Source organism: Erinaceus europaeus, chromosome 10, assembly GCF_950295315.1.
Source record: "Erinaceus europaeus chromosome 10, mEriEur2.1, whole genome shotgun sequence".
Lineage (NCBI taxonomy): Eukaryota > Metazoa > Chordata > Mammalia > Eulipotyphla > Erinaceidae > Erinaceus > Erinaceus europaeus.
The window spans coordinates 15,217,481-15,243,062 of NC_080171.1; the positions used below are offsets into that span (position 1 = coordinate 15,217,481).

General features: G+C 44.5%; 1 protein-coding gene and 1 long non-coding RNA gene across 5 annotated transcripts in view; one reads left to right on the forward strand and one right to left on the reverse strand.

The window, feature by feature from the left end:
* Window positions 1–7,001, reverse strand: part of LOC132540833 (uncharacterized) — a 58,622-nt gene extending 51,621 nt beyond the window's left edge. Inside the window, exon 1 of the long non-coding RNA XR_009551957.1 lies at window positions 6,905–7,001. This is a non-coding gene — a long non-coding RNA (uncharacterized LOC132540833). The remainder of the gene's footprint in view (window positions 1–6,904) is intronic.
* Window positions 7,002–7,028: 27 nt separating this feature from the next.
* On the forward strand, window positions 7,029–22,964 carry SLC25A51 (solute carrier family 25 member 51). 4 transcript variants are annotated; one of them, XM_060199161.1, is made up of 3 exons: window positions 7,078–7,123; window positions 14,192–14,314; window positions 21,416–22,964. In XM_060199161.1, the coding sequence occupies exon 3, from the start codon at window positions 21,448–21,450 to the stop codon at window positions 22,339–22,341; it is 894 nt and encodes a 297-aa protein (XP_060055144.1). In that variant the 5' UTR covers window positions 7,078–7,123; window positions 14,192–14,314; window positions 21,416–21,447; the 3' UTR covers window positions 22,342–22,964. The 4 variants fall into 4 exon arrangements, with proteins under 4 accessions (XP_007524177.1, XP_060055144.1, XP_060055143.1 ...); XM_060199160.1 differs by having other exon boundaries at window positions 14,192–14,302; XM_060199163.1 differs by lacking the exon at window positions 7,078–7,123 and adding an exon at window positions 9,398–9,799 and having other exon boundaries at window positions 14,201–14,302.
* The last annotated feature ends 2,618 nt before the right edge of the window (window positions 22,965–25,582 follow it).

The following is a 25,582-nucleotide window of genomic DNA, read 5'->3' on the forward strand; positions in this document are numbered from 1 at the left end:
GCACAACTTGTAATAGCCAAAACCTGGAAGCAACCCAGGTGTCCAACAACAGATGAGTGGCTGAGCAAGTTGTGGTCTATATACACAATGGAATACTACTCAGCTGTAAAAAATGGTGACTTCACCGTTTTCAGCCGATCTTGGATGGACCTTGAAAAAATCATGTTGAGTGAAATAAGTCAGAAACAGAAGGATGAATACGGGATGATCTCACTCTCAGGCCGAAGTTGAAAAACAAGACCAGAAAAGAAAACACAAGTCGAATCTGAAATGGAATTGGAGTATTACACCAAAGTAAAAGACTCTGGGGTGGGTGGGTGGGTGGGGAGAATACAGGTCCATGAAAAATGATGAATGACATAGTGGGGGTTGTATTGTTAAATGGGAATCTGGGGAATGTTATGCATGTTCACACTATTGTATTTACTGTTGATTGTAAAGCATTAATTCCCCAATAAAGAAATAAATTATTTAAAAAAAAAAAAAGAAAAACAGACACCTGCAGATTTGCTTCACCACTTGTGAAAGGACCCCCCTGCAGGTGGGGAGCCGGGGGGCTCAAACCAGGATCCTAAAAAAAAAAAAGAAGTAGAACTGGCCTAGGTGAGTGAAAAATAACACAATGGTTATATTAATGACTGTCTAGCCTGAGGCTTTTGCTCTGGTTTTCCTCTTTATATCTTTCTGCTTTTAAAGATTTCTGGTCTGTTTTAAGACACTGTCAGAGATTTATTCTTCATAAATTAAGTTGGCAAATGGTATTTTTGGTCTGATAAAAGATTTGATGTTTGGCAAATCCTGATTTAGCAAAAAGTATTTAGTCTAAAATTGTCATTTTGTACTGGTATACCTGTTTTTTAAAAAGGCCTTCTAAAATTATATAAAGATATATATGCCATTTCTAGTATTGGGTTATCAATTTTAGTGAACTCCTAATTTGGTTTTGTGTATGTCTTGCTGGTCACAAATGAATAACTGCAGCTGTGACACCCCTTCAGTCTTACTGCCAGTTTCTCCTGGGGGGTCTCCAAGGGGCAGTGAAATGCCCCACAAATCTCTCTAAGGTAAATAGAATGGCACTAAATTTGGCCTTTTGTTGCTCAAATCCGCCCTAGATATTAGAAGAAAGTTACAGAAGATAGAAAGATTTAAAGGAAAGCTGAGAGACTGCTCAGAGGGTTTTTAAGAAGCTGGCAAATGTTTTGACATTAGACTTTGAGAAGAAAGAAAAAAAAAAGTTGGGGCAGTGCCCAGAGGGAAGAAGAAAGTCAGAAAGATTAGGCTAAGGGTAGGGGAAAAAATCAGTGATTTTACTGCAAAGAGAAAGGACACTGGAAGAAAGGCTGTTTTATCAACAAGCCATTTAGACTGCTTGTAGATTAACTTAAAGGCATAAGCCGGGGAGTGTTGACCCAAAAACTTGGGCTATGGCACAGACCCGTTGCCTATTTTGTCAAATAATGGACCCAGTGGCTGCTGGACAAAAATGCCTGAGGACAATAGCACCTGTGGCATAGCTGGTAAGAAAAGCAGACAAGCTATCACTGGGGCAAGTCCAATTCCCACCTAACCTGCTACCAAGCTCTGTTCCTAGACCAGCCATGAGTGAAATTCAGCGCTGCCACCAGCCTGAAACCTGCCACCCTGATGTCGGAGACGGACCCTGAGGCTCCCTGCAATAGCATGACTGCCAAGAGGTATGCCTTCAGTACATTGCATGTGCATGAAGCACATGGGGAAGGAAAATTCCTGACCTCCACCAGGAAGAAGATCCAGCACAAGGACCAGATACTGAACCTTCTGGAGGCTGCGTGGACCCTGAAAGAAGCAGCCATGATCCATTGTTCCGGACATCAGAAAAGAAACCAGAGGGCAGATGAAGCCGCTTGTGCAGCTACACAGCAAGCAGGGCCAGCCTTGGCATTGATTATAACAGACTCCCTGCTTCCAAAGGACCCTAGATACAGTAAGGAAATAGATAGGCGAGAGATTAGGACTAGAGACTAAATAGATTTTATAGAAGTGAAATCAGAGACTTTTGGGTATAAGTACTTGCTAGTATTTATAGATACATTTTCAGGTTGGGTAGAGGCTTATCCAATAAAGTCTGAGGGGGCATAAATGGTGAGCAAGAAAATTTTAGATAAAATAGTACCCAGGTGGAGAGTTCCCTTTCACCATTGGTTCTAGGAATGAGCTGGCATTCACTGCTACAGTGCCTCAGTTAGTGGCCCGAGCAATGGGAACAAATTAGAAATTTCATTGTGCTAATGAGCCCCATAGCTCTGGACAGGTAGAGAGGTAAATTAGACCCTAAAGGAGACTTTAACTAAATAACCCTTGAAACTGGCAGGTGGATGGCTATTGCTCCTGCCCCTGGCCCTTCTGAGAATGCCCTGCTCCCCATTTGTAAACAAACTGTCTCCCTTTGAAATTGCTTTTGGCAGACCACTGCCTCTGATGCCTGTCATGAGACCAGATGTTCTACTAACATTGGGGCAAGGGTATGCTTGCTTTTCCACAGAAGCAGATTCTTCCACTTAAAATTCCTGCAGTTGCAGTCCAAGGACCTGAGGAGACCTCCAACCCTGTCACAAAGCAGCTCACCTTACAGATACAACAGATGATCCAGCAAAAGACTTCATCAGCTCCCTCTAATTTAAATAGTAACAAAAAGATTTTTAGATTTTAAAATTGATGATGTTGAGATACAAAAGATTTAATGATGCTTAGCGTAAATTTTCTGTTATTCCCTTTCCTCCTTGTACTGAGTTTTGAAGAGAGATAATCATACTTGAGAGTGTATAGATAAAACTAGAAAAATGTTACAGTAAGGTTGTGATAAAAATAAGTGATTGTGTGAGTAAGAGTAAGTAAACTTTCATTGGCTGGGGGTTGGTATACTTTCACATGTGCAGGAGTTGGCCAGGAAGGAGTCTCTATGCTGTGCAGCAGATTTCTTTAGATGGGTTAAAAATGGGTTAAAAAAAAAAAAAAGCTGTTAGTATTATGACAAAACCAGCGTCATCATTATCAGCCAGTAAGCCAAGAGAGAGAAAAAATATAGCTAAGATTAGTTACAGGGAACATAAAGAAGGGGGGAAATGTAGGAACTGAGCAAAAAGTAATAAATGTAAAATGGTATATGAACAGACAAATGAACCTAGACCCGGGCAACCCAAGGGTTAAGTAAGCAATTACAAGACAGGCCTGGGAGTCTGCAAGGCCAGAGATAAATACAAGGGCAGACTCTGAGAAAACAGCCTGGGAACCTGGAGTCAGGAAAAAGAGATAACTCCAAGGACAAAAAAGACCCCCTCCCCTTCCCTGCACCTGTGGGCTATAGAGGTAAAACTGTCATGTAGCCACATTGTGTAGCTGGACCTTGTCACGTAGCCATGTAATCGGAAAGGTATACAAACCTTAACAGGACTTGGGTATGGGGTCGATTACCAGAGAGCTGGTGTGTCAGCCCCTCGGTAACTCGGCCCTAGCCGGCTAGAATATAATAAAGGCTCTCTGCTTTTACATCACCTTTGGTTCCTTGTGGATTTCTTTATATCACGGACCCAGGTACAACAAAGAGACTGGATAATTAATGCAAGAATGATTGGATGGGGACAGAGAAATTAAAAGTTAACCTTATGGTGAGTACCCCAGAACTCACCCCCCAATCCCAATGGAGGGCTTTTCTGTTGGTTTGCTTATGAGAGAGATAGAGAGACCAAAGCACTACTCAGCTCTGGTTTATGATGGTGCTGTGGGTTGAACCTAGTAGTTCAGGCATGAGTCTTTTGAGTAAGCATTATGCTATCTACCCAGCCTTTTTTTTTTTTTTTTTTTTTACCAGAACACTACTCAACTTTGGTTTATGGGGGATTGAACGTGGGACTTTGGAGCCTCAGACATGAGTCTCTTTGCATAACCATTATCCTATCTATCCCTACCCTGTTTGTTTTTTAACAAGAGCACTGATCAACTCTGGTTTATGGTGCTGTTGGGGATTAGGTTTGGGACTTTAGAACCTTGACAAGACAGTCTTTTGCTATCTGCCCTGCCTGTTGTTGTGGCGGTCTGGTGTCGGGCTGCACAGCGGAGAAGAGAGCGGACGTCCAGAGCAAAGGGGTACACAAATCTTTATTATAGGATGGGGGGGGTTGGTTCAGACCACGTGGAGCCAGCCAGCAATGGCCGACCATGGGGGGAGAGCAGGGAGCGAGACCTCAGAGAGGGAGAGCCGAGAGCCCAGAGAGAGAGGGGGGGTGAGGGGGCTTTTTATTGGGCGACAACCAGGAATGACGTGTAGGGCCAGGACTGGTTGAAGGGGGCACTCTAGGGTTTCGCTCGAGCGTAGTGAAACCTGGGGGCGGAGACTGCATCAGAATAACTCCTCAGCAACATCTCCTCCTATCCCTTTATATCTAAATGGACACAGTAAAGAAAAATGGAATGGAGCAGGCTTAAATGTTTTAGAGGAATGCCATGCTCAGGTGGGAAGATGTAGGACTTTCTGTGGAGGAGGGAAGGCTTAAATGGCTGTGAACCTTGTGAGATTTATGCGTCCTCCTATGCTCAACCCCTCTTTAGAGAGAGACTTACCTGGAGAGACTCATCTCATAGGTTTAAGCGCAGCCTGCTCAACCATCTCTTCACAATATCTCTACATCTTTTCTATCTTTCTATCTAGTAATTGCATAAGATGTACAAAGTCTGTAAAAGACTATCATGGGGCAGAAACCTTTTGGGCATAAGCCTAAATGATATAACAAAATAGGAAGGGACAAGTAGGGGAGTAGTAAAAGCCAGTGTGGTGTGAAGGGAAGGATTGGTGTGTAAAGGAACATTCCCTGCTTGGGTGGGGAAAGGGGCAAGGGTACATAATGAGGGGGAGGCGGGAGGCATGACCCACCAAACAGAGGGGCTATTTGGCATTGTATAGTCCTCAAGGCAACAGTCTGTAAAGTCTATGAATTACTCAGGATCAGTCTATGAAAAACCAGCAGCGTGAAGGGAAATAAGCTGCTTCAAAATTGTGTAAAATGTATATAGGGTATGTCAGAAAGTCCGATACAAGTCTCAGTCCGAAGTAGATGGCTAGGGGAAGAATTGGCAGGGGATGCAACGCTGCATGAGGGAGGTCAGCCGCTGGAATGTTGCTTTTCTGTAGATAGCCAGCTGGAACTGCCAACACGTGACAAGCAGGTCAGAAGCAGGAAAGGTAACCAGGCATGAAGAAAGTTCTGTCCTTGGAGTCTGTGTATCAGGTTCTTCAGATCGCGTTGAGTGACACCTGCCCATTTTTTTTAACACTTTATTCTAATGAGAGATGCCAAAACAGGCAGGAGGGAGGGAGGAAGACAGACCAGAGGGGTCAGGTAGTGATGCACCTGGTTAAGTGCACACATTACAATGTACAAGGACCCAGGTTTGAGCCCTCAGTCCCCACCTGCAGGGGTAAAGCTTTGTGAGTGGTGAAGCAGTGCTGCAGGTGTCTCTCTTCCTCTCCCTCCCCTCTCAATTTTTGACTGTCTCTATCCAATAAGTAAAGATAATAAAAATTAAGAGAGGGATGGAAAGACCAACCAAGACTGGAGCATCGAACTGAGACCCTTACGCCAGTCCTTGCACTTTGCGCCACGTGTGCTTAACCCACTGCTACCACCTGACTCCCTTGTGTGTCTATTTTCAATCTTTTATTCCTCTTTAAGTCTTACCATAAAAGAATAACCTCAAAAAAAATAACCTCTCCATTTTAATTTGAAATGAATCATGTATGCTTATGAACACACTGGATGTGTGCCTGGCTTGCTTGTTTTTTAAATAATCCATCTGAGTTAGGAATTCACACAAGACAGGACAGATCATTCTGAGGCAATGCCCTTCCCCAACTGTTGCCTGATTATTCATTCTAAACTGTTCCATGGCCCTGTCATCTGGGGGGAGTTCAATATCTACCCCTGTGCATTTATGAGATGCCAACTGCCTGTCTGACAGTCAAGATTTACATTATCAAGACCCCACCCCACTTTTACAATCTTCTGCTACTATGGACTTTCTCCACGGGCCCAAATTCCACTTATTCAGCCTTTGATACCCAGTTCACACCTCGGTAAGGGCCCAGGTCTCCTCCCCAGGGAAAGGTCTCTACTTCTGAGTCTTTTGTTTTTATTATGCAGAACTTTCCATATGTTTCCTTCATGCCTCACAGGTGCCACCCAGAACCGTTATTCCCAGACGGACCTGCTCTCCGCGGGTCTCAGGGAGGCACGCAAGGCAGACACCTGCTTTTTAAAAATATATATTTATTTATTCTCTTACTTATTTTTTGATATAAATGAGAAATTGAGGGGAGAGGAACAACGACCTGCAACACTGTTTCAGTGGGAACCAGGGGCTTGAACCCTGTTCCTTGGGCACTGTAAAGTGAATGCTCAACCAAGTGCCACCTCCTGGCCCCTTTTTATTCATAGAGAAAGAGGGACAGAGAAAGCGGAGTCAATGAAAAAGAAATTTCCTTTACGAGGTGGAGGCCGGGCTGGAAGCTTTTCTGGACCAGGATTTGGGACAGATAGGCACGACGACGTCTCCTAGATCATTACCAGCAAATGCCATTGCTCTGACTTGGCCCAGGTCTCCAGCCCCAAGGCCACGGAATCCAAGACTCACAAGTTGTCTGAGGTCCAAAGGAAAAACGGGGCTTTCGATGGACAGCTGTTTGGGACCCAGCCAAGGCGGCCAGCAAGAGGAAGGGCGCTGGGGAGCCTTCAACGCATGCGCTCGAGACCTCCAACAGTCGCACGCTCGAGAACGCATCGGGCTACTTTGGGCACACCGAGGCCACCGTAAGACATTCCGTAGCGGAGTTTCTTAGTCTTTATAACTGGAACGAGGGGCGATCCCCTACCTGGCGGGTGCAGGCGAATCACCGCCCCCAGGCGTTAGGAGGGGTCACCTGACCCGCGCTTTAGGACAGGTCGGCGGGCCCACGTCTCCGTCACGTGACCCGGGTGGGCGGTACCCGAGCGCGCCCCGCCCCGAGGTCAGACTCAGCCTGCGCCTGCGCACGCGCGGGCCTGCGGGTCGGGCGGCTACCGGGCGTGGAGCCGGGCGCCCGCGGCGATGGGTGAGTGCAGGTGGCGGGCGACAAGGGAGCGTGGGGCTCGCCCGGCCGCCCAGTGCAGAGAGCGGGAGCAGTGAGGAGGCTCGGAGGTGGCCGCCCGTCCCGGAGCCTTGGCGCGGCCGCTGGTGGGACACCCCCCTCCGGGTTCTCCGCACGCGCAGGGCGCGCCGGGTCGCTCCGGAGCTCGGGCCCGGGTGGGGCTGCGGGGCCGCGGGGCTGCTGGCCGGGCCGGGCTGGGGACGCCGTGCGGCGCCCGGAGCTTCTGCAGCCGGGGAGGCCGCGCTCTCTGCAGGGCGGGGGAGGAGCCGGTCTTTTTCTGCACCCCGAGGAGGGCGGGAGCGCCTTGACTGCGCCCCTTCCACCGGGAGTCTGGGATTCTGGGGACCCTCCCGAGACCCCTGACTCCGCGGAAGATCGGAGACGGAAGGGATCTTGGTGATTTGGGCCGCCGTTTGCACAGCTTGGGGAAAAGGACGCTTGGAAAGAGGTTAAGTCCGCCAACGCATCTTCCGCGACGCCCCCCCCCCCCCATTGCATTGCATCGCATCGCAGTGTACAAGGTGTTTCGCTGTTGTTGTTTTTATTTGGAGAGGTGGGGGGGTGTTGATGGCAAATCTCTGTTAAGTGTGCGGTGTTAACTTTGGCTTGGTGGAGCTTGTCTTGCCCCAGCTGTGTTTACCCTTTCAGCAGACAGATTGTTTTACCTCTTACAGCTGCGCGCAGCTGGACTTGGTTCCCACCTTGTTGCATTGGCTGTCGGGCACCCCACCCTGGAGCCCCCGGACCTTGCCAGTGTGAACCGCCTCAGCATTTGTTTTGAAAGGATTCAGTTAAATCGACAGCTGTCAGGACTAGTAAACAAAACAAACAAACAAAAAACTTCGTGGCTATTGTTTTTTTTTATTTATTTATGAGCGAAAGATACAGACACCAGAGCACTCCTCAACTCTGGTTTATGGTGATGCTGAGGATTGAACCTGGGATTTGAGAACCTCCAGCATGAAAATCTTTTGCAGAACCATTATATTGTCTCCCCCAGCCCACTGTTTTTTTTTTTTGTTTTTTACTCAAGTCATTCTGGAGATCTGGAGTTACATTTAGGTATCTTAGGGGGAAACCACCAACTCTGTTACCTGTGAAAGAAATGGGTTTATGTGGCCTCTCCTTTGCTAGATTATACCGAAGGCGGCGTGGGTTTTTTGTTTTCTTTTTTTTTTTTTTTTTAACTTTTTAACTTTTTGCCTCCAGGGTTATTGCAGCTCGGTGCCTGCACTATGAACCCAACTGCTCCTGGAGACCATTTTTCCCATTTTTGTTGCCCTTGTTGTATTTATTGTTGTCATTGCTGTTGTTGGATAGGACAGATAGAAATCGAGAGAGGGAGACAGACACCTGCAGACCTGCTTCACCGCTCGTGAAGCGAACCTCCTGCAGGTGGGGAGCCGGGGGCTCGAACAGGGATCCTTATGCCTGTCCTTGTGCTTCGCTCCATGTGCGCTTAACCTGCTGCGCTACCGCCAGCCACCCCCCCCCCCACCCCCCCCGTCAGGCTACTCAGCTTTGGTTTATGGTGGTGCTAAGACCTCAGTCTCGGGCATGCATAACCATTGTGCTATAGAGACCAGAGCACTGTTATATACGTGCCTGAAATGGAAGGAACTGCAAACCACACAAGCCCTGCCGGCTGCCAGGCACTGACAAGCGGATTTTCTAAATTACAGGACTGTTTTATTTATTTATTTATTTATTTATTTATTTTACCAGAGTGCTGCTCACCTCTGGTTTTTGGTGGTGCTAGGGATTGACCCTGGGGCCTCAAAGCCTTTGGTGGGCATTGTTTTGTATGTATACTAGCAAAATAGCACCACAACTAAGATTGGAATCCAGGCTAGTTTTTTTTTTTTTAAGATTTTATTTATTTATGAGGAAGATAGGAGAGAAAGAACCAGACATCACTCTGGCACATGTGCTGCCGGTGATTGAACTTGGGACTTCATGCTTGAGAGTTCAAAGCTTTACTACTGCACCACCTCCCGGACCACTCCAGGCTAGTTTTGATCCTTCTTTTTCTTTACTTTTTTTCTGAAAAGACTTAAAAAAAATTTTTTTTTATTTAATCCCTTTTGTTGCCCTTGTTTTATTGTTGTTGTTATTGAATGTCTTCGTTGGATAGGACAGAGAGAAATGGAGAGTGGAGGGGAAGAGGGGGGATGAGGACAACACACACACCTTCAGACCTGCTTCACCACTTGTGAAGTGACTTCCCTGCAGGTGGGGAGCTGGGGGCTTGAACTGGGATCCTTATGCCCGTCCTTGTGCTTTGCGCCACCGCCTGACTCCCTTTTTAATTTAAAGATTTATTTGCATGTAAGGGGGAGAGATCCAGAGCATTGCTCTGGCATATGCACTATTGGGACTCAAACTCAAGAGCTCAAATCTGAGGGTCTAACTTTTTTTTTTTTTACCAGAGCACTGCTCAGCTCTGGCTTATGGTGGTGCAGGGGATTGAACCTGGGACTTTGGAGCCTCAGACAGGAGAGTCTCTTTGCATGATCATTATGCTATCTATCCATGCTATCTACCCTCCACCCGAGGGTCTAACTTTTTATTCACTGCCACCTCTCTTGACTTAGAGGCAAATTTTGTTCTAAATGCTGACTCCGATCTCATTACTTGGAGGTATCCTTTGAGAATTACAATGGCCTTTCCCCCAGTTTCGCGCAGACCTTTGTGCCAAGATCACATCTGGGCCGTGCTCTTCCTTGTGGGTTGTATATTAGTGTTTAGACTTTCCCCTGATATGCCTCAGGACTTTCCCACTTTGCAGTAGCTTGAAAATCATTTTCATGAACTTTGTTTCCTACTGTTGAGAAAGGTTGAATGTTGCAGGTAGCAGATTAAGTGTAAAATGATGGTAAAGCATGCAGGGCCCTTTAGAGAGTCACTTGGCAGGATGCCTGCTTTGTCATGCTGGCTACTTAGGTCTGAGCTCAACCCCCAGTGCACTGGGGTAGCTTCAGATACTGTGGTATCTTTCTCTCCCTTTTTTTTTTAAATTATCTTTATTTATTGGATAGAAAAAGCCAGAAATCCAGAGGGAAGGAGGAGATAGATACCTGCAGCCCTGCTTCACCACTTGCAAAGCTTCCCCCCCCCCCCAGGTGGAGGCCAGGGACTCTAACCAGGGCCCTTTCACATTGTAACATGTCGCTCAACCAGGTGGCCGCCACCAGGCCCTCTCTCTCTCCTTATCTTGTTACATATAGCTACAGAGTTGTGAAGTCCAGGTGTGTCTAAAAAGCCTCTTCTACAATGAACTTTTAAAGAATTGCAGTCCATATTAAAGACTTCTAAAAGCAAGATAATTTGGCCTTGTTCACATGCAAAACCCTAAACACCATTGCCCCTTCTAGAATATTGTCTTAGTACACTCTATAGCTAAATTGACAACCTTCTCACTCCCACCAGCCTGCTAGAGGGGGAAGCTTTAGCTCTGTGAAGTGAGGAAGGGTTTCATATCATGCCCCTTTCCTGTCCAGGCCTGTTTTTGAAGTCAAGAAGTTATTCAAATGTATGGTACTCCTAGAATTTCTTAAAATTGTTAAATTAACTAGCATCTGTTAACTAGAATATTGCATTTCTTTACTGTCCACATTATTGCAGTGTCATGATACGTTAAACGAAGGGACTTTGATATTACAGCCTTAGAAAGCAGTGCAATTACGGTTCCAGTAGAGACTAAAAGTGAGGGGCAGGGGTGGTGCTTCCAGCTGAGCTCACGCTACAGTGAGCGAGCACCAGGTTCAAGGTCCCCGTCCCACTGCAGGGGAAAAACTTGACAAGTGTTGAAGCGGGCTGCAGGTGTCTTTTCTCTGTCCTCCTTCCTTCTCAGATTCTCTCCTTATCCAGTAAATGAACAGAAATGGATTTTAAAATATTTTTTAAAACTAAAATGAAAGGGGAGTTGGGCGGTAGCGCAGTAGGTTAAGCGCATGTGATGCCAAGGATCCCGGTTCGAGCCCCCGGCTCCCCACCTGCAGGGGAGTCACTTCACAGGCGGTGAAGCAGGACTGCAGGTGTCTGTCTTTCTCTCCCCCTCTCTTGTCTTCCCCTCCTCTCTCCATTTCTCTCTGTCCTAACAACGATGACAACAATAATAACTACAACCATAAAACAACAAGGGCAACAAAAGGGAATTAATAAAAATAAATAAGTAAAAAGAAAACTAAAAAATGAAAGGAAAAACTTAGTGAAACATTGTTTATATTGCTATATTATTCTAGATTTTTATAAAATACATTGTTTAGTGTTTTTGGTTGGTTGGTTGGTTGTTTACCAGGGCACTGCTTATCTCTGGCTTAAGGTAGTGCTATGGATTGAACCTGGGACCTTAGAGCTTCAGACACTAAAGTGTTTTCACTTTGTTTTTTTTTTGAGAGGCAGAAATAGTAAGAGACCACAGCACAGAAGCCTCATTCAATGCAATGGGGGCTGGGCCCCGCGCTGTCCCAGGGACCTGTTCCACCAGCCCAGTTACGTCTTTTTGCATGATCATTATGTTGTTTCCACCCGCCCACAGTAATTATTTTGTTTTTAAGTTTTATTTTATTTTTTAATATTTATTTATTCCCTTTTGTTGTCCTTGTTGTTTTATTTAAGTTTTATTTTTATTGATTTGTTAATGGATGGGTGGAGAGAGGAAGAGACGACTCCAGAGCCCCACTCTGGCACCTGCAAGTGCCAGCGATGAAACTCGGGAGCATGAGTCCAGTGCCTTATCCACTGCAAGCCAGATGTCTTTGTTGGTTTTAAGATTGTTTAGTTCTGAAACTGAAAAAGAACACAACATTAGATAACTGTAAAGCATATCTATATAGGGAGCAGCAGTGGGCTAACTGCATGTGGCGCAAAGCGCAAGGGCTGGCTTAAGAATCCGAGTTCGAGCCCCGGGCTCCCCACCTGTGGGGGAGTCCCTTCACAGGCAATGAAGCAGGTCTGCAGGTGTCTCTCTTTATCTCCCCTTCTCTGTCTTCCCCTCCTCTCTCCGTTTCTCTCTGTCCTATCCAACAACGATGACATCAGTAACAGCAACAGTAACAACAACAACAAGGACCACAAAAGGGAATAAATAAATATTTAAAAAATTTGAATTTTTTTTCTTTTTTCCTCTGGAGCACTGTTCAGATCTGGCTTGTTGGTGCAGAGGGTTGAATCTGGGTGGGACCTTAGGTGCTTTGAGCATGAAAGGCTTGTTGCAGGGGCCAGGCAGTGGCACATCCGGCTGAGTACATGTTACCATGTGCAAGCTCCCAGTCTCCACCTTTCTCTCCCCCCCCCACTCCCCTAGCTCCCCTTTCCTATTTGATTTCTGTTTCTATCCAATTAAATAAAATATAAAAGGGGGGGAAAGTCTTGTTGCATGCTATCTCCCTAGCCTTGTTATTAAACAAAATATAAAAGGGGGGAAAAGGCTTGTTGCATGCTATCTCCCTAACCTTGTTATTAAATAAAATATAAAAGGGGGAAAAAGGGCTTCTTGCACGCTATCTCCCTAGCCTTGTTATTTTTTTAATGTTTTGTTGTCTCCACAGCAGGCATCATAGCCACAGAAATAGTATACGAAGGGAAGATGTCATACTCAAGAAGTTTTATCTTGGACTAAGGGAAACAGCTGTTGAAACATGGGTTAACACAGTAAAGCCAGCGATAGATTAGCAGTTTAAAATGCTGAGTTTTCGGGGCCGGGTGGTGGTGCACCTGGTTGAGTGCACATGTTACAGTGTGCAAGGACCCAGGCTCAAGTCCCCGGTCCCCACCTGCAGGGGGAAAGCTTCACAAGTGGTGAAGCAGTGCTGCAGGTGTCTCTGTCTCTCTTCCTCTCTATCCAACCCCTCCCCTCTCGATTTCTGGTTGTCTCTATCTAATAAATAAATAAAGAAAAAAAAATTTAAAAGAAAATAAAATGCTGAGTTTTCAGATGTCATAGTGCACAAAGCAATACTGAGTAAAGAGTCAAGGACTTAAGGACTTGTAGGTAAAAAGGAAGAAGCTTTGCTTATTCTGTCTCTTTGTTTCTAAAAATAAGGAATAGAACAGAGAGGAAATTAAAAATAATAAATAAAAGAAGCCTAAGAGGGAGTATTGCACGTGCACGAAGTCCTGGCTTCATTCCTTGTTCTACACAAAAAAGAAAAAGAGAACAGACAACCCCCTAGTGTGTGTATAGGTCCCCTTTGGCTCAGTTCTCAGCACTGTTTTTTTTCTTTTTTTTTTTAAACAATTGCTCAAAGGAACACATAGCTTTAAACAAGTTATTGAGCAAAAATAAAATAAGCATGTAAGGCCAGAGCAGTTAGGCATTGCTCAGAGGCGGACTGTATTTTGTATATATAAGGTTCTAGGTGTACGGGTTAATCATGTGGGAGGACCTGGGTCCAAACCCCAGGGCCCCACTTGCAATGGGAAAGCTTCAAACTGAGCAGTGCTCTAGTAAAAATAAATTTTCACAAGGTTCCATCCAGGTGGCTCCCTGCACTGCATTGCCTCTGTTCTGTGTCTCTTTACCCCTCCCCCTTTCATAAAGAAAGAAGAATAAGCATCTAACTCAGGAGATCAGAATAAACTAAACAGACTAAGATAATCGAAAACGGGATTTCCTGGGTCAGCAGGGCTTTGCTAGGACTCGGTGCCTCCCTACACAATTGCTCTGCTTCTGGTAAGCTCCCTTCTTCCACCCCCCACCCCCACCGTCAGCTGGAGGATAAGAAACAAAGACAGCACCACCACCGCTTGGGAAGCTTCCCTTTTGTGGGTCCCTCTGTGCTGACACAGCAAAGTTTACTGGGTGAGCTGTCCCTTCAGTGCCCCCTCTCCCAAAAAAAAGCACACCATTAAACTCTTAAACTTGGTAATATTTATTTGCTAGCGAGAGAGAACAAGAGTATCACTCTGGCACATGCGGTGCTGAGGGTTAGACTTAGTACCTACTGTATCATCCTCAGACTATTTTTTTTTTAATTAGCACTTCCTGTAAGACTATATATATAAGCCGGATTTTTTTTTTCCTTAAAGGAAATCCAGTTATCAAAACCTACTCCAGAAGAGAAACTAACAGACTTGTATCAGTGGGAGAAGTCAGGAAAGTTGCCCACCACCTACCATCCTCCAAAACACCAGACCCAGGTGGTGTTACCGGTGAATTATTATTATTATTATTTTACCAGAGCACTGCTCAGCTCTGGTTTATGGTGGTGCAGGGGATTGAACCTGGGACTTTGGAGCCTCAGGCATGAGAGTCTATTAGCATAACCATTATGCTGTCTACCCCTGCATGGTGAATTATTTTCATGATTTGTGAGGACAGTAGTAATTTGGGTATGACTTAAATTGTTCACCAGCATAAAGAGAGAAAAACGACAGATTCTTCTTACAAAACCAGTGGGAACTTGAGGTGAAGATACCACTGACCTAGGAGATTTGATCTGTTGAGAATAGTGGTGAGTGGTGTGAAACTTTTATTAGCAAATGATAGTAAAACAATAGGAGTATTTTACTATAGTCAGTGGAATTCGTCCTCATAGTACAGAGTAAGTGCCAAGAACTTGGCTGGTGTGTACACCAGATAAATACATCAGGAAAGTACCAGGAGTGGTTCGGCCTTGCTGTCTGTCGGCTGTGCTCTAGCCTAGGAGGCAGGTAAGCTAGAAGAGCCCTGAGTAGTTTGCCACAGGCGAGGCAACAGCTCTCTGATGGGACCAGGATCTGGACACAAGACATTTAGCTGTAACTCTTAGATGTCACCGATTTTGTCTCCAGCAGCCATATGACCATTTCAGAAACTCTGGTAAGGGCAGAGGAGGAAGTCCGGAGCTGGCACAGTGGATAAAGCACTGGACTCTCGAGCAGGAGGTCCTGAGTTCCATCCCCAGCAGCACATGTACCAGGGTGATGTCTGGTTCTCTCTCTCTCCTCCTATCTTTCTCATAAACAAACAAACAAACAAATAAAATCATTATAAAATAGAAATCTATTCTGATACTACGATTGACACTAGAGGAGAGATACTAGACTGAGAGTGGGACAGACAGGAGGGCAGACATAAGTGGCAGGGATGTCAGTCAGAGAGGGTTTTGTTTTGTTTTGAGAACACTGTTCACCTCTGGTTTATGTTGTGTGTGTGTGTGTGTCGGGGGGTTGAACCTGGGACTTTGGAACCTCCAAAAATACCTTTTGATTTAACAAAATTTTATTTTGGGGGTGGGGGGCGGTGGCACACCGGGTTAAGCACACAGGTGAAGCATAAGGATCCTGGTTCAAGCCCCTAGTTCCCCACCTGCAGGGGTGTCACTTCACAAGCGGTGATGCAGGTCTGTAAGTGTCTGTCTTTCTCGCTCTCTTATCTTCCCCATCTCTCTCAATTTCTCTCTTTCCTATCCAATAGAATTGGGGGAAATGGCCACAGCAGTAGTGGATTCCCGTGCAGGCACTAAGCCTCCCAGTGATAACCCTGGAGGCAAAAAGGCTTTATTATACTAGAGAGGCTAGACCACCACTCAGATAAGCCAGTGATTTAGCTTGGGGCCTTACAGGTGCACTTTACCCACTGTACCTCCCTACCACAAGTTTCTCTCCTTTTCTGTTTATTTGAGACAAACTGAGAAGGGAAGATAGAGAGGGAAAGAGACAGAGAGACACCTGCAATCCTGCGCTACCACTCGTGAAGCTTTCCCCCTGCGGGTGGGGACCAGGAACTTGAACCCGGGTCCTCATGCACTAAAATGTGCGCACTCACCGAGGTGCGCCACCGCCTGGCCCCTCTCTCTCCTTTTTTTTTAAAATTTATTTCTTTATTGGGGAATTAATGTTTTATATTCAACAGTAAATACAATAGTTTGTACATGCATAACATCCCCCAGTTTCCCATTTAACAATACAACCCCCACTATGTCATTTATCATCCTTTATGGACCTGTATTCTCCCCACCCACCCACCCCAGAGTCTTTTACTTGGGGGCAATACGCCAATTCCATTTCAGGTTCTACTTGTGTTTTCTTTTCTGATCTTGTTTTTCAACTTCTGCCTGAGAGTGAGATCATCCCGTATTCATCCTTCTGTTTCTGACTTATTTCACTCAACATGATTTTTTCAAGGTCCATCCAAGATCGGCTGAAAACGGTGAAGTCACCATTTTTTACAGCTGAGTAGTATTCCATTGTGTATATAGACCACAACTTGCTCAGCCACTCATCTGTTGTTGGACACCTGGGTTGTTTCCAGGTTTTGGCTATTACAAATTGTGCTGCCAAGAACATATGTGTACACAGATCTTTTGGGATGGATGTGTTGGGTTCCTTAGGATATATCCCCAGGAGAGGAATTGCAGGGTCATAGGGTAGGTCCATTTCTAGCCTTCTGAGAGTTCTCCAGACTGTTCTCCACAGAGGTTGGACCAATTGACATTCCCACCAGCAGTGCAGGAGGGTTCCTTTGACCCCACATCCTCTCCAGCATTTGCTGCTGTTACCTTTTCTGATGTATGACATTCTCACAGGAGTGAAGTGATATCTCATTGTTGTCTTGATTTGCATTTCTCTGACAATCAGAGACTTGGAGCATTTTTTTCATGTGTTTCTCGGCCTTTTGGATCTCTTCTGTGGTGAATATTCTGTCCAAGTCCTCCCCCCATTTTTGGATGGGGTTATTTGTTGTCTTGTTGTTGAGTCTGGCAAGCTCTTTATATATGTTGGTTATTAAACTCTTATCTGATGTATGGCATGTAAAGATCTCCCATTCTGTGAGGGGTCTCTTGGTTTGGGTAGTGGTTTCTTTTGCTGTGAAGAAGCTTTTTAATTTGATGTAGTCCCATAGGTTTATACTTGCCTTAGTTTTCTTTGTAATTGGATTCATTTCATTGAAGATGTCTTTAAAATTTATGCGGAAAAGAGTTCTGCCAATATTTTCCTCTAAGTATTTGATAGTTTGTGGTCTAACATCCAAGTCCTTGATCCACTTGGAATTTACTTTTGTATTTGGTGAAATACAGTGATTCAGTTTCATTCTTCTGCATGTTTCAACCCATTGTTTCCAACACCATTTGTTGAAGAGACTCTGCTTTCCCCATGTAATAGTCTGGGCCCCTTTGTCAAAGATTAGATGTCCATAGGTGTGGGGCCTCATTTCTGGGCTCTCAATTTTATTCCACTGGTCAGTGTGTCTGTTCATGTTCCAGTACCAAGCAGTTTTGTTGACAATGGTCCTATAATACAATTTGAGATCTGGGAGTGTGATGCCTCTGGTTCTGTTCTTTTTTCTCAAGATTGTTTTGGCAATTCTAGGTCCTTTCTGGTTCCAGATAAACATTTGTAGCATTTTTTCTATTCTCCTAAAAAATGTGCTTGGGATCTTGATGGGGATAGCATTAAATTTGTAGATGGCTCTGGGTAGTATATTCATTTTGATGATGTTAATTCTTCCAACCCATGAACATGGAATATCTTTCCACTTCTTTGTGTCTTTTTCAATTTCTTTGAGTAGTGACTCATTTTCAGTATACAAGTCTTTCACTTCTTTGGTTAGGTTTACTCCTAGATATTTTATTGTTTTTGTTGCTATAGTAAAAGGAATTGATTTCTGGATTTCAATTTCTTCTAACTCAGTGTTTGCATAGAGGAATGCCACTGACTTTTGAATGTTAATTTTATAGCCTGACACCTTACTGTATTGCCTGATGATTTCCAAAAGCTTCTTGCTGGATTCCTTAGGTTTTTCCATGTTTACTATCATGTCATCTGCAAATGAGAGTTTGACTTCTTCTCTTCCAATCTGTATCCCTTTAATGCCTTGCTCCTGCCTGATTGCTATGGCAAGAACTTCCAACACTATGTTGAATAGTAATGGTGATAGTGGGCAGCCCTGTCTAGTACCTGATCTGAGTGGAAATGCTTCCAATTTTTCACCATTGAGTATGATGTTGGCTGTAGGTTTGCTATATATAGACTCCACTATCTTCAGGAGTTTTCCATCTATTCCCATTTTTTGTAGTGTTTTGATCATAAAGGGATGTTGTATTTTGTCAAAGGCTTTCTCTGCATCTATTGATATGACCATGTGGTTTTTGGTCTTGCTTTTGTTGATGTGGTGGATCACATTGTTTGATTTACGTATATTAAACCAACCTTGCATGCCTGGGATAAACCCCACTTGGTCATGATGAACAATCTTTTTGATATACTGCTGTATCCGGTTGGCTAGAATTTTGTTCAATATTTTTGCATCTATGTTCATCAGAGATATTGGTCTGTAGTTTTCTTTTTTGGTTGTGTCCCTGTCTGCTTTTGGTATCAGGGTGATGTTGGCTTCATAGAAGCTGGCAGGGAGTATTCCTATGTCTTCAATCTTCTGGAAGACTTTTAAAAGTAGAGGTATTAGTTCTTCTTTGAAGGTTTTGTAGAATTCATTTGTAAAACCATCTGGTCCAGGACTTTTATTTTTGGGGAGATTTTTGATAACTGTTTCAATTTCATTAGCTGTGATGGGCCTGTTCATGTTATCCACTTCCTCTTTACTTAGTTTTGGAAGTTGGTAGGTATCTAGGAAATGGTCCATTTCTTCCAGGTTCTCTAGCTTGGTGGCATATAGTTGTTCATAGAAGCCTCGCATGATATGTTGAATTTCTGCGGTGTCTGTTGTGATATCTCCTCTTTCATTTACTATCCGATTTATTTGGGTCTTCTCCCTTTTTTTTTGTGAGTCTGGCTAAAGGCTTGTCGATTTTGTTTACTCTTTTGAAGAACCAACATTTACTTTTGTTGATCTTTTGTATGGTTTTCCTATTCTCAATGTTATTTATTTCTGCCCTAACTTTAGTGATTTCTGTCCTTCTGGTTGCTTTAGGGTTCCTTTGTTGTTCTTCTTCTAGGTCTTTAAGATGTGCAATCAGGCTGTTTATTTGTGCTTTTTCTTGTTTCCTAATGTGTGCTTGTATAGCTATGAACTTCCCTCTTAGGACTGCTTCAGCTGTGTCCCAAATATTTTGATAGCTTGTGTCTTCATTTTCATTGAATTCTCGAAACATTTTGATTTCTTTCTTGATTTCCTCTTTGACCCAGAAGTTGTTAAGAAGTGTACTGTTGAGCTTCCACATTTTGGGACTGTTACTAATCTTTTGTTGATTGTTAAGTGTTAGTTTAATTCCACTGTGGTCTGAGAAGATGCTTGGGATGATCCCTCTCTCTCCTAATAGGAGCATGAGAGCAAGGTGGCTTGGACTAGAGAGCCTTTGGGCCAGAGTGTACAGACACCTCGTTTTCTCTCTACTCTGCGGCCTGTCCCAGTGACAGTAGGACACACCCAGGTAACACGGACCTGCTGCTCTTTCACTCACTCGGGGTCTATAGTGCCGGTGCCAGTCCTTCACGCACGCGGGCATCTCGTTTAGCTTTCAAAGCCTTTCCCAGGGTCGTAGCTTACCCTGACAGCAAGTTCATGACCCCTTCCTTTGAGACCCTTCACAGCTTGTGTATTCATTGCACTACAGTCTAGTTACTTACCTGTCTTACCCCTGAAGTGAGGGTCCTTATTTATCTTCCGTTTCTGGCACCAAGGGCCATGGTGGGAATATTACAGGAGTTGAGTTGAATGGACTTAATTCTTTTTCTATACCAAGGAGCTAGAGTAAAACCAAAGAGGACATTCCCACCAAAGGCAAATGGATTTTAACTTTTTTTTTTATTGTTGTTGTAATTGATGTCGTCGTTGTTGGATAGGACAGAGAGAGATGGAGAGAGGAAGGGAAGACAGGGGGAGAGAAAGATAAGACACCTGCAAACCTGCTTCACTACCTGTGAAATGACTCCCCTGAAGTTGGGAAGCCAGGGGTTCAAACTGGGATCCTCATGCCGGTCCCTGCGCTTGGCGCCACGTGCACTTAACCGGCTGCGCTACCGCCTGACTCCCCTCTTTTGTTTTTAAGATTTTTGTTTATTTATTGGATGGAGAGAAAAGACAAAAGTGTCACTGTAGCATATTTGATGCCTGGACTTAAACTCACAGGACCTTGTGCTTGAGAGTCTTAACTCCTTATCCATCTGACCACTTCCTGAGCCACTGGAAATCTTTTTCGTTATCTAGAAATAACTCTTTTCTTTCTTTCTCCCTTTCTTTTTCTTTCCTTCTTTCTAAGTATTTATTCACAAGAAAGAATAAGAGAGAGAGAGAACCAGACATCACTCTGGTACATGTGCTGCTGGGGGTTGAAGTTGGGACCTCATGCTTGAGAATCCAATGCTTTATCCACTGCTTGAGAATCCAATGCTTTATACCTCTCAGACTACCAGAAATATCTTTGATTTAACATTGGTTTAGGATTTTACGCCTTAGGTTGAATTCATCGTCATATGTCAATGAATTAAACCAATACAACATTTTTGTTCTCAAACATTTTTTGTTAGAAATAGTCTAGGGAGGGGGGCTGGGTGGTGGCGCACCTGGTCGAGCACACATTACAATGTGCACGGACCCAGTTTAGAGCCCCCGGGCCCCACCTGCAGGGGGAAAGCTTCACCCCTTCCTTCTCGATTTCTGGCTGTCTCTATCCAGTAAATAATTTTTTTTTAAAAATAATCTAGGGAGGGAGGAAACAGCAGAAAGCTAATGCTGTCTGCACTGCTGAGCCAGCTGTTCGGATGGGACTGGGGAGTTAGACTTAAGTGACTGCAGTGATCTGACAGTGTTAAGGAAGCTGATGGATTCTGGAGGGTAAGGACTCTGCCATGGTTCTCCTCAGTGGGTCAGACCCAATACATTCAGGTTTCTGATCTTTTTCAGCAAGTCTGGTAGAGCCACTTTCGTCCTAGGGCAAAGATCCCGGTTCGAGCCCCCGGTTCCCCACCTGCAGGGGGTTGCTTCACAAGCAGTGAAGCAGGTCTGCAAGTGTCTCTCCCTCTCCTGCCCCTCTATATTTCTCTCTCTCTCTACCCAACAATAAATAAGATTTAAAAGATGAAAAGAACTGCCATGTGATCTGGGAGGTGGTGCAATGGATAAAGCACTGAACTCTCAAGCATGAGGTCCTGAGTTCAACCCCCGGCAGCACATGTACTGGTGTGATGTCTGGTTCTTTCTCCTCCTATCGTTCTCATAAATAAATAATTTTTTTTTAAAAAAAGAACTGCCGTCAAGTCCGATGTCAGGAGCGGGAATGTGATAGTGTCCGGAAATTGGAGGGGGTTAAGGGAAAGCCTCCTGTGTTTGGCACTGTATGTAAAGGTTCATCAATTGTCATTTATTGTTTGTAGGTCAAAGTGCTTCATGAAGGAGTCTAAGCACCATGATGGATTCGGAAGCTCATGAGAAGAGGCCGCCGATCCTGACATCCTCAAAGCAGGACATATCGCCTCACATCGCACACGTCAGTGACCTGAGGCATTACCTGTGCGGCTACTGTGCCGCCTTCAACAACGTGGCGCTCACCTTCCCCATCCAGAAGGTTCTCTTTCGGCAGCAGCTGTATGGGATCAAAACCCGGGACGCAGTACTTCAATTGAAGAGAGATGGGTTTCGAAACTTGTATCGAGGAATCCTTCCTCCACTGATGCAGAAAACAACCACGCTGGCGCTTATGTTTGGTCTGTACGAGGATTTATCTTGCCTTCTCCGGAAGCACATCAATACCCCGGAGTTTGCGACGCGAAGCTTGGCAGCTGTGCTCGCAGGGGCAACAGAAGCAGTATTCACTCCATTGGAAAGGGTTCAAACGTTGCTTCAAGATCACAGGCATCATGACAAGTTCACAAACACTTACCAGGCCTTCAAGGCATTAAAATGCCACGGGATTAGAGAGTACTATAGAGGCTTGGTGCCCATTCTGTTCCGTAATGGATGTAGCAACGTCCTGTTTTTTGGCCTTCGAGGCCCCATCAAGGAGCATCTGCCTACTGCAACGACTCACAGTGCTCACTTGGTCAATGATTTCATCTGCGGGGGTCTGTTGGGTGCCATGCTGGGAATCTTGTTTTTCCCGATGAATGTTGTGAAAGCTCGCATGCAGTCTCAGATTGGTGGGGAGTTTCAGTCCATCCCCGAAGTGTTCCAAAAAATCTGGCTAGAACGGGACAGGAAACTGATCAACCTTTTCAGGGGTGCCCATCTGAATTATCACCGCTCCCTCATCTCTTGGGGAATAATCAATGCAACTTACGAGTTCTTGTTAAAGGTTATATGAAAGAAGTCATCAGTTAAGTGCCATTTATCAGCCGAATAGACCTTCTAAGAACACAACTGGGCTTCGTTCCTAATTGGTGGCATGACTGTTGGTGTGATAAGTCTAGAGCACTTTGAATTATGGGCAAAGCTGTTTTTCTTTAAACACCAACAGATTCACAATAAAGGGTTCAGTAGGAAACTTTTAAGGGTTTGTTATTGTTTTTAAATCATCTGAAAACTTTAGGCTAATTGCCTGGTTAATTGTCCATTTGATGGCCTTTGACAAGGAAACAAACAGCCAAGATAAGATTTTTTTTTTCTTTTCCAGGACAGTCTTTAAACTTTATGTATTGAAACGTAAGTGACCATGAGCAGCTAGAGAAAAGACTTTTTTTTTTTTAAGCCAGAGCATTGTTCAGCTCTGACTTACTGTGTTGTGGGGGGTATTGAACCTGGGACTTCAGAGCCTCAGGCATAAGAGTCTGTTTGCATAACCATTATGCTATCTACCCTCCCATGAGAAAAGACTCTTAAGGCCTTATGAATTCTCAGGCTTGCTTTTATTCCATGTCTTTGCTTTGCTCTTAAGAGGAAGCACAGAGGACAGTCTTTGTTAAATTTAAGCTTATACACAGTAGGACAAAGGAGCAGAACAGAAAAAAGTTAACACTTCTTGTGACAAATTGCGTTAGTTTTGGAATTAAACACCTGTTGGGCTGATTGGCTGTTGAAACTCGCTCTCTACATGATAGATTCAAACAGCCAGTGATAGCTCACACATTGCTCTCTAGGCTTGAGTGTTTTCTGTTCCGTTCCAAATGTGACCTTAAACTTTCCAAAAATATCCTTGTGTTAATTTCACTGCCAAAAAAAAAAAAAAAATTGGAAAGACTTAAACTCTTTAGCTTGTTTTCCTTGAATCATTGTCAGCAACACAGCAAAGATCTTCAGGTTTTGTTTTTGTGTCTTTCTTCCAAATACCTTTAACTAATGGTTGGTCATTCCAGTGGCCTGTTGCTTTAAAGCCCCTTTGAAAGTAAATACACTTGCATACAGCTCTACTTTGAATCCCAGATACTTTATCAGAGTACTATTCAGCTCTGCTTATGGCAGTGCCACTGGCTGAGTCTGGGATGTTAGAGCCTCAGGCATGAACATCTTTTTGCGTAACCACTATACAGTCTTCCCCATCCTCTTTTCTGGTTTTTAAATGAAATGGGGAAGGGGTGGAATCTGGATAGCTTTCACCCCACAGTGTTAAGCTGTCTTTTTATTTTATTCTTGAAAACAGACACTTCTCTTGGGATTTTTACATTTTAGGAGCCCAGCCATCATTAAAATGGTAAGGCAGGCTGAGAGGTTAAGATCTAAATACAGGTGTGCTGAGTTAATTTCAGTTGTTCAGAAGCAGTTGGTTATATCAGCATAGCACACTCAACCTTGCCTTAGCTGACAAAATTTACTCATCAGAGGAACCGAGTTTTAGGACAAAATTTCCAGGTGAGTAAAACAAACTGATTAATACACCAATTCTGTAACTAATAAAGCGTCCCTGAAAGGCGGTTTTTCATCAGTATTTAAGAGTCCACACCTGTAAATATTTTGGAGTTGCTTTCCAGTATCCTAATTGGCAGAGTGATTTGATTTCTTAGTACCCCCCCACCCCCCACCCCCCAGTCATTCTGGATAATAGTGACCAAACCAAAATCAGGGTTTCGATTGACAGTTTACTCATTTTCTGGGCAGGTAGTTCAAACATATTTACCTCAAAGTGCTACGATATGAGGCTCAAATAGAATGGACATCCTCCCTCCCTCCAGAAAGGATTAGGAAGCATTGTCACACAGTTGCCAGGCGGTAATAAGTGGGATAGCTTTACAATAAAAACCCCAGCAGTGTGCTGGGAATGGCAGGCAGCCTCCCATTGAAACCAAGGTGCAGATACAGGGATCTCAGACACCAGATGGACACCAAATAAATGCCAGTAGCATCCACTGGCCTATTGAGTGCAGTCAGACATTGAGGAAACAGGTCAATGTTCTGAAGTGACAAGGCACTATGGTGCCTGAGTCTGTCTCCCTCTCTCTCCCTCTCCCCCATCCCTGAACACTCACGGGCATGTCTGGTGCTCTCCATGAAAGAGCTGGCCTAGGGTTGGACCCTGACCCTGGGAATAAAGGACGAGGGGCTTTGGGTCTCCAGGGCTGCTTTTAATCTAGACACTCCAGGCAGGTTTTACAAGTCCCAATTCTAAAGCACTTTTGCAAAAATAAAGTGGTTTGAAGGAGGAGGCTTTGGTTTCTGCTGTCTCAAATACGTGGCATTTACAGACAACTATGTTTAATGATTGTAACTCCATATTTAAGTTTCTCTGTGACTTTTTACAACTTTGGAAAACCAAACTGCAAAATAAATAGCTGCCAGGGACAGCTTTGTGTTACTTTGTAGACCTTAAGTTGAAATAAAGGCAGAACTTGTGGTAATCAACAACAGCTTTGTCTGAACTTCCAGTGACAATGTGTTAAGAAAGAATCGCACCTGTTGTTTTCACCTCCGGTAGGAATCAGTATGGTTGTAATTTTCAAAAGGAGAACGTGCTGAGACACTGTTGAAACACTTGGAAAGTGGCCTTTCTGTGACCTGTATGGCACAGACGACTTGGGTGCAGGGCATTCCTGGTTTTGCCTCCTCACATTGTGTCTGATGCCACCAGGAATGTCACCAATTCTGTAGTCAGCCGACACTCAGTGGCATGAACACTCAGGACTGCTCCAGGGACTAAACGTAACCTTAATACGGTGGCAGGTGTGTGTATGCTCATTTCATTTTTGTGACCGGGGACAAAATTGTTGTCGACCCTCACCGTCTGGCTGGTTACACAATCACCTGCTATCTACTGTGAACTGTGCAATAAAATAGAATCGTGTATATAATCCTGTCTGGAGCCCTGGAGTTCTGATTACAATGGGAAGACTCAGAAAGACTGCAAGCAGATGAGGGGGTAGTGTGGGAGGAGGTAGAACAGAATGTCCACGAACTGGGGGTGTATAGGGCTTGGGGGGTGGAGGGTGGCACAACCCTGGTTGGTTCAGCGTAGGAAGCACTCGTCTGAGGGCCATACAGTCCAAGTGAAGGTGACGCAGGAGACCCCATGTGACAAGGTTATGCCCTCAGGCTGGTTTCACAATTGTTTTTCCTGTTGTGTAAACACATAAAAGACCTGCAGAGATTTTTCTGTTTTAGGCTTTCTAGTTTTAATG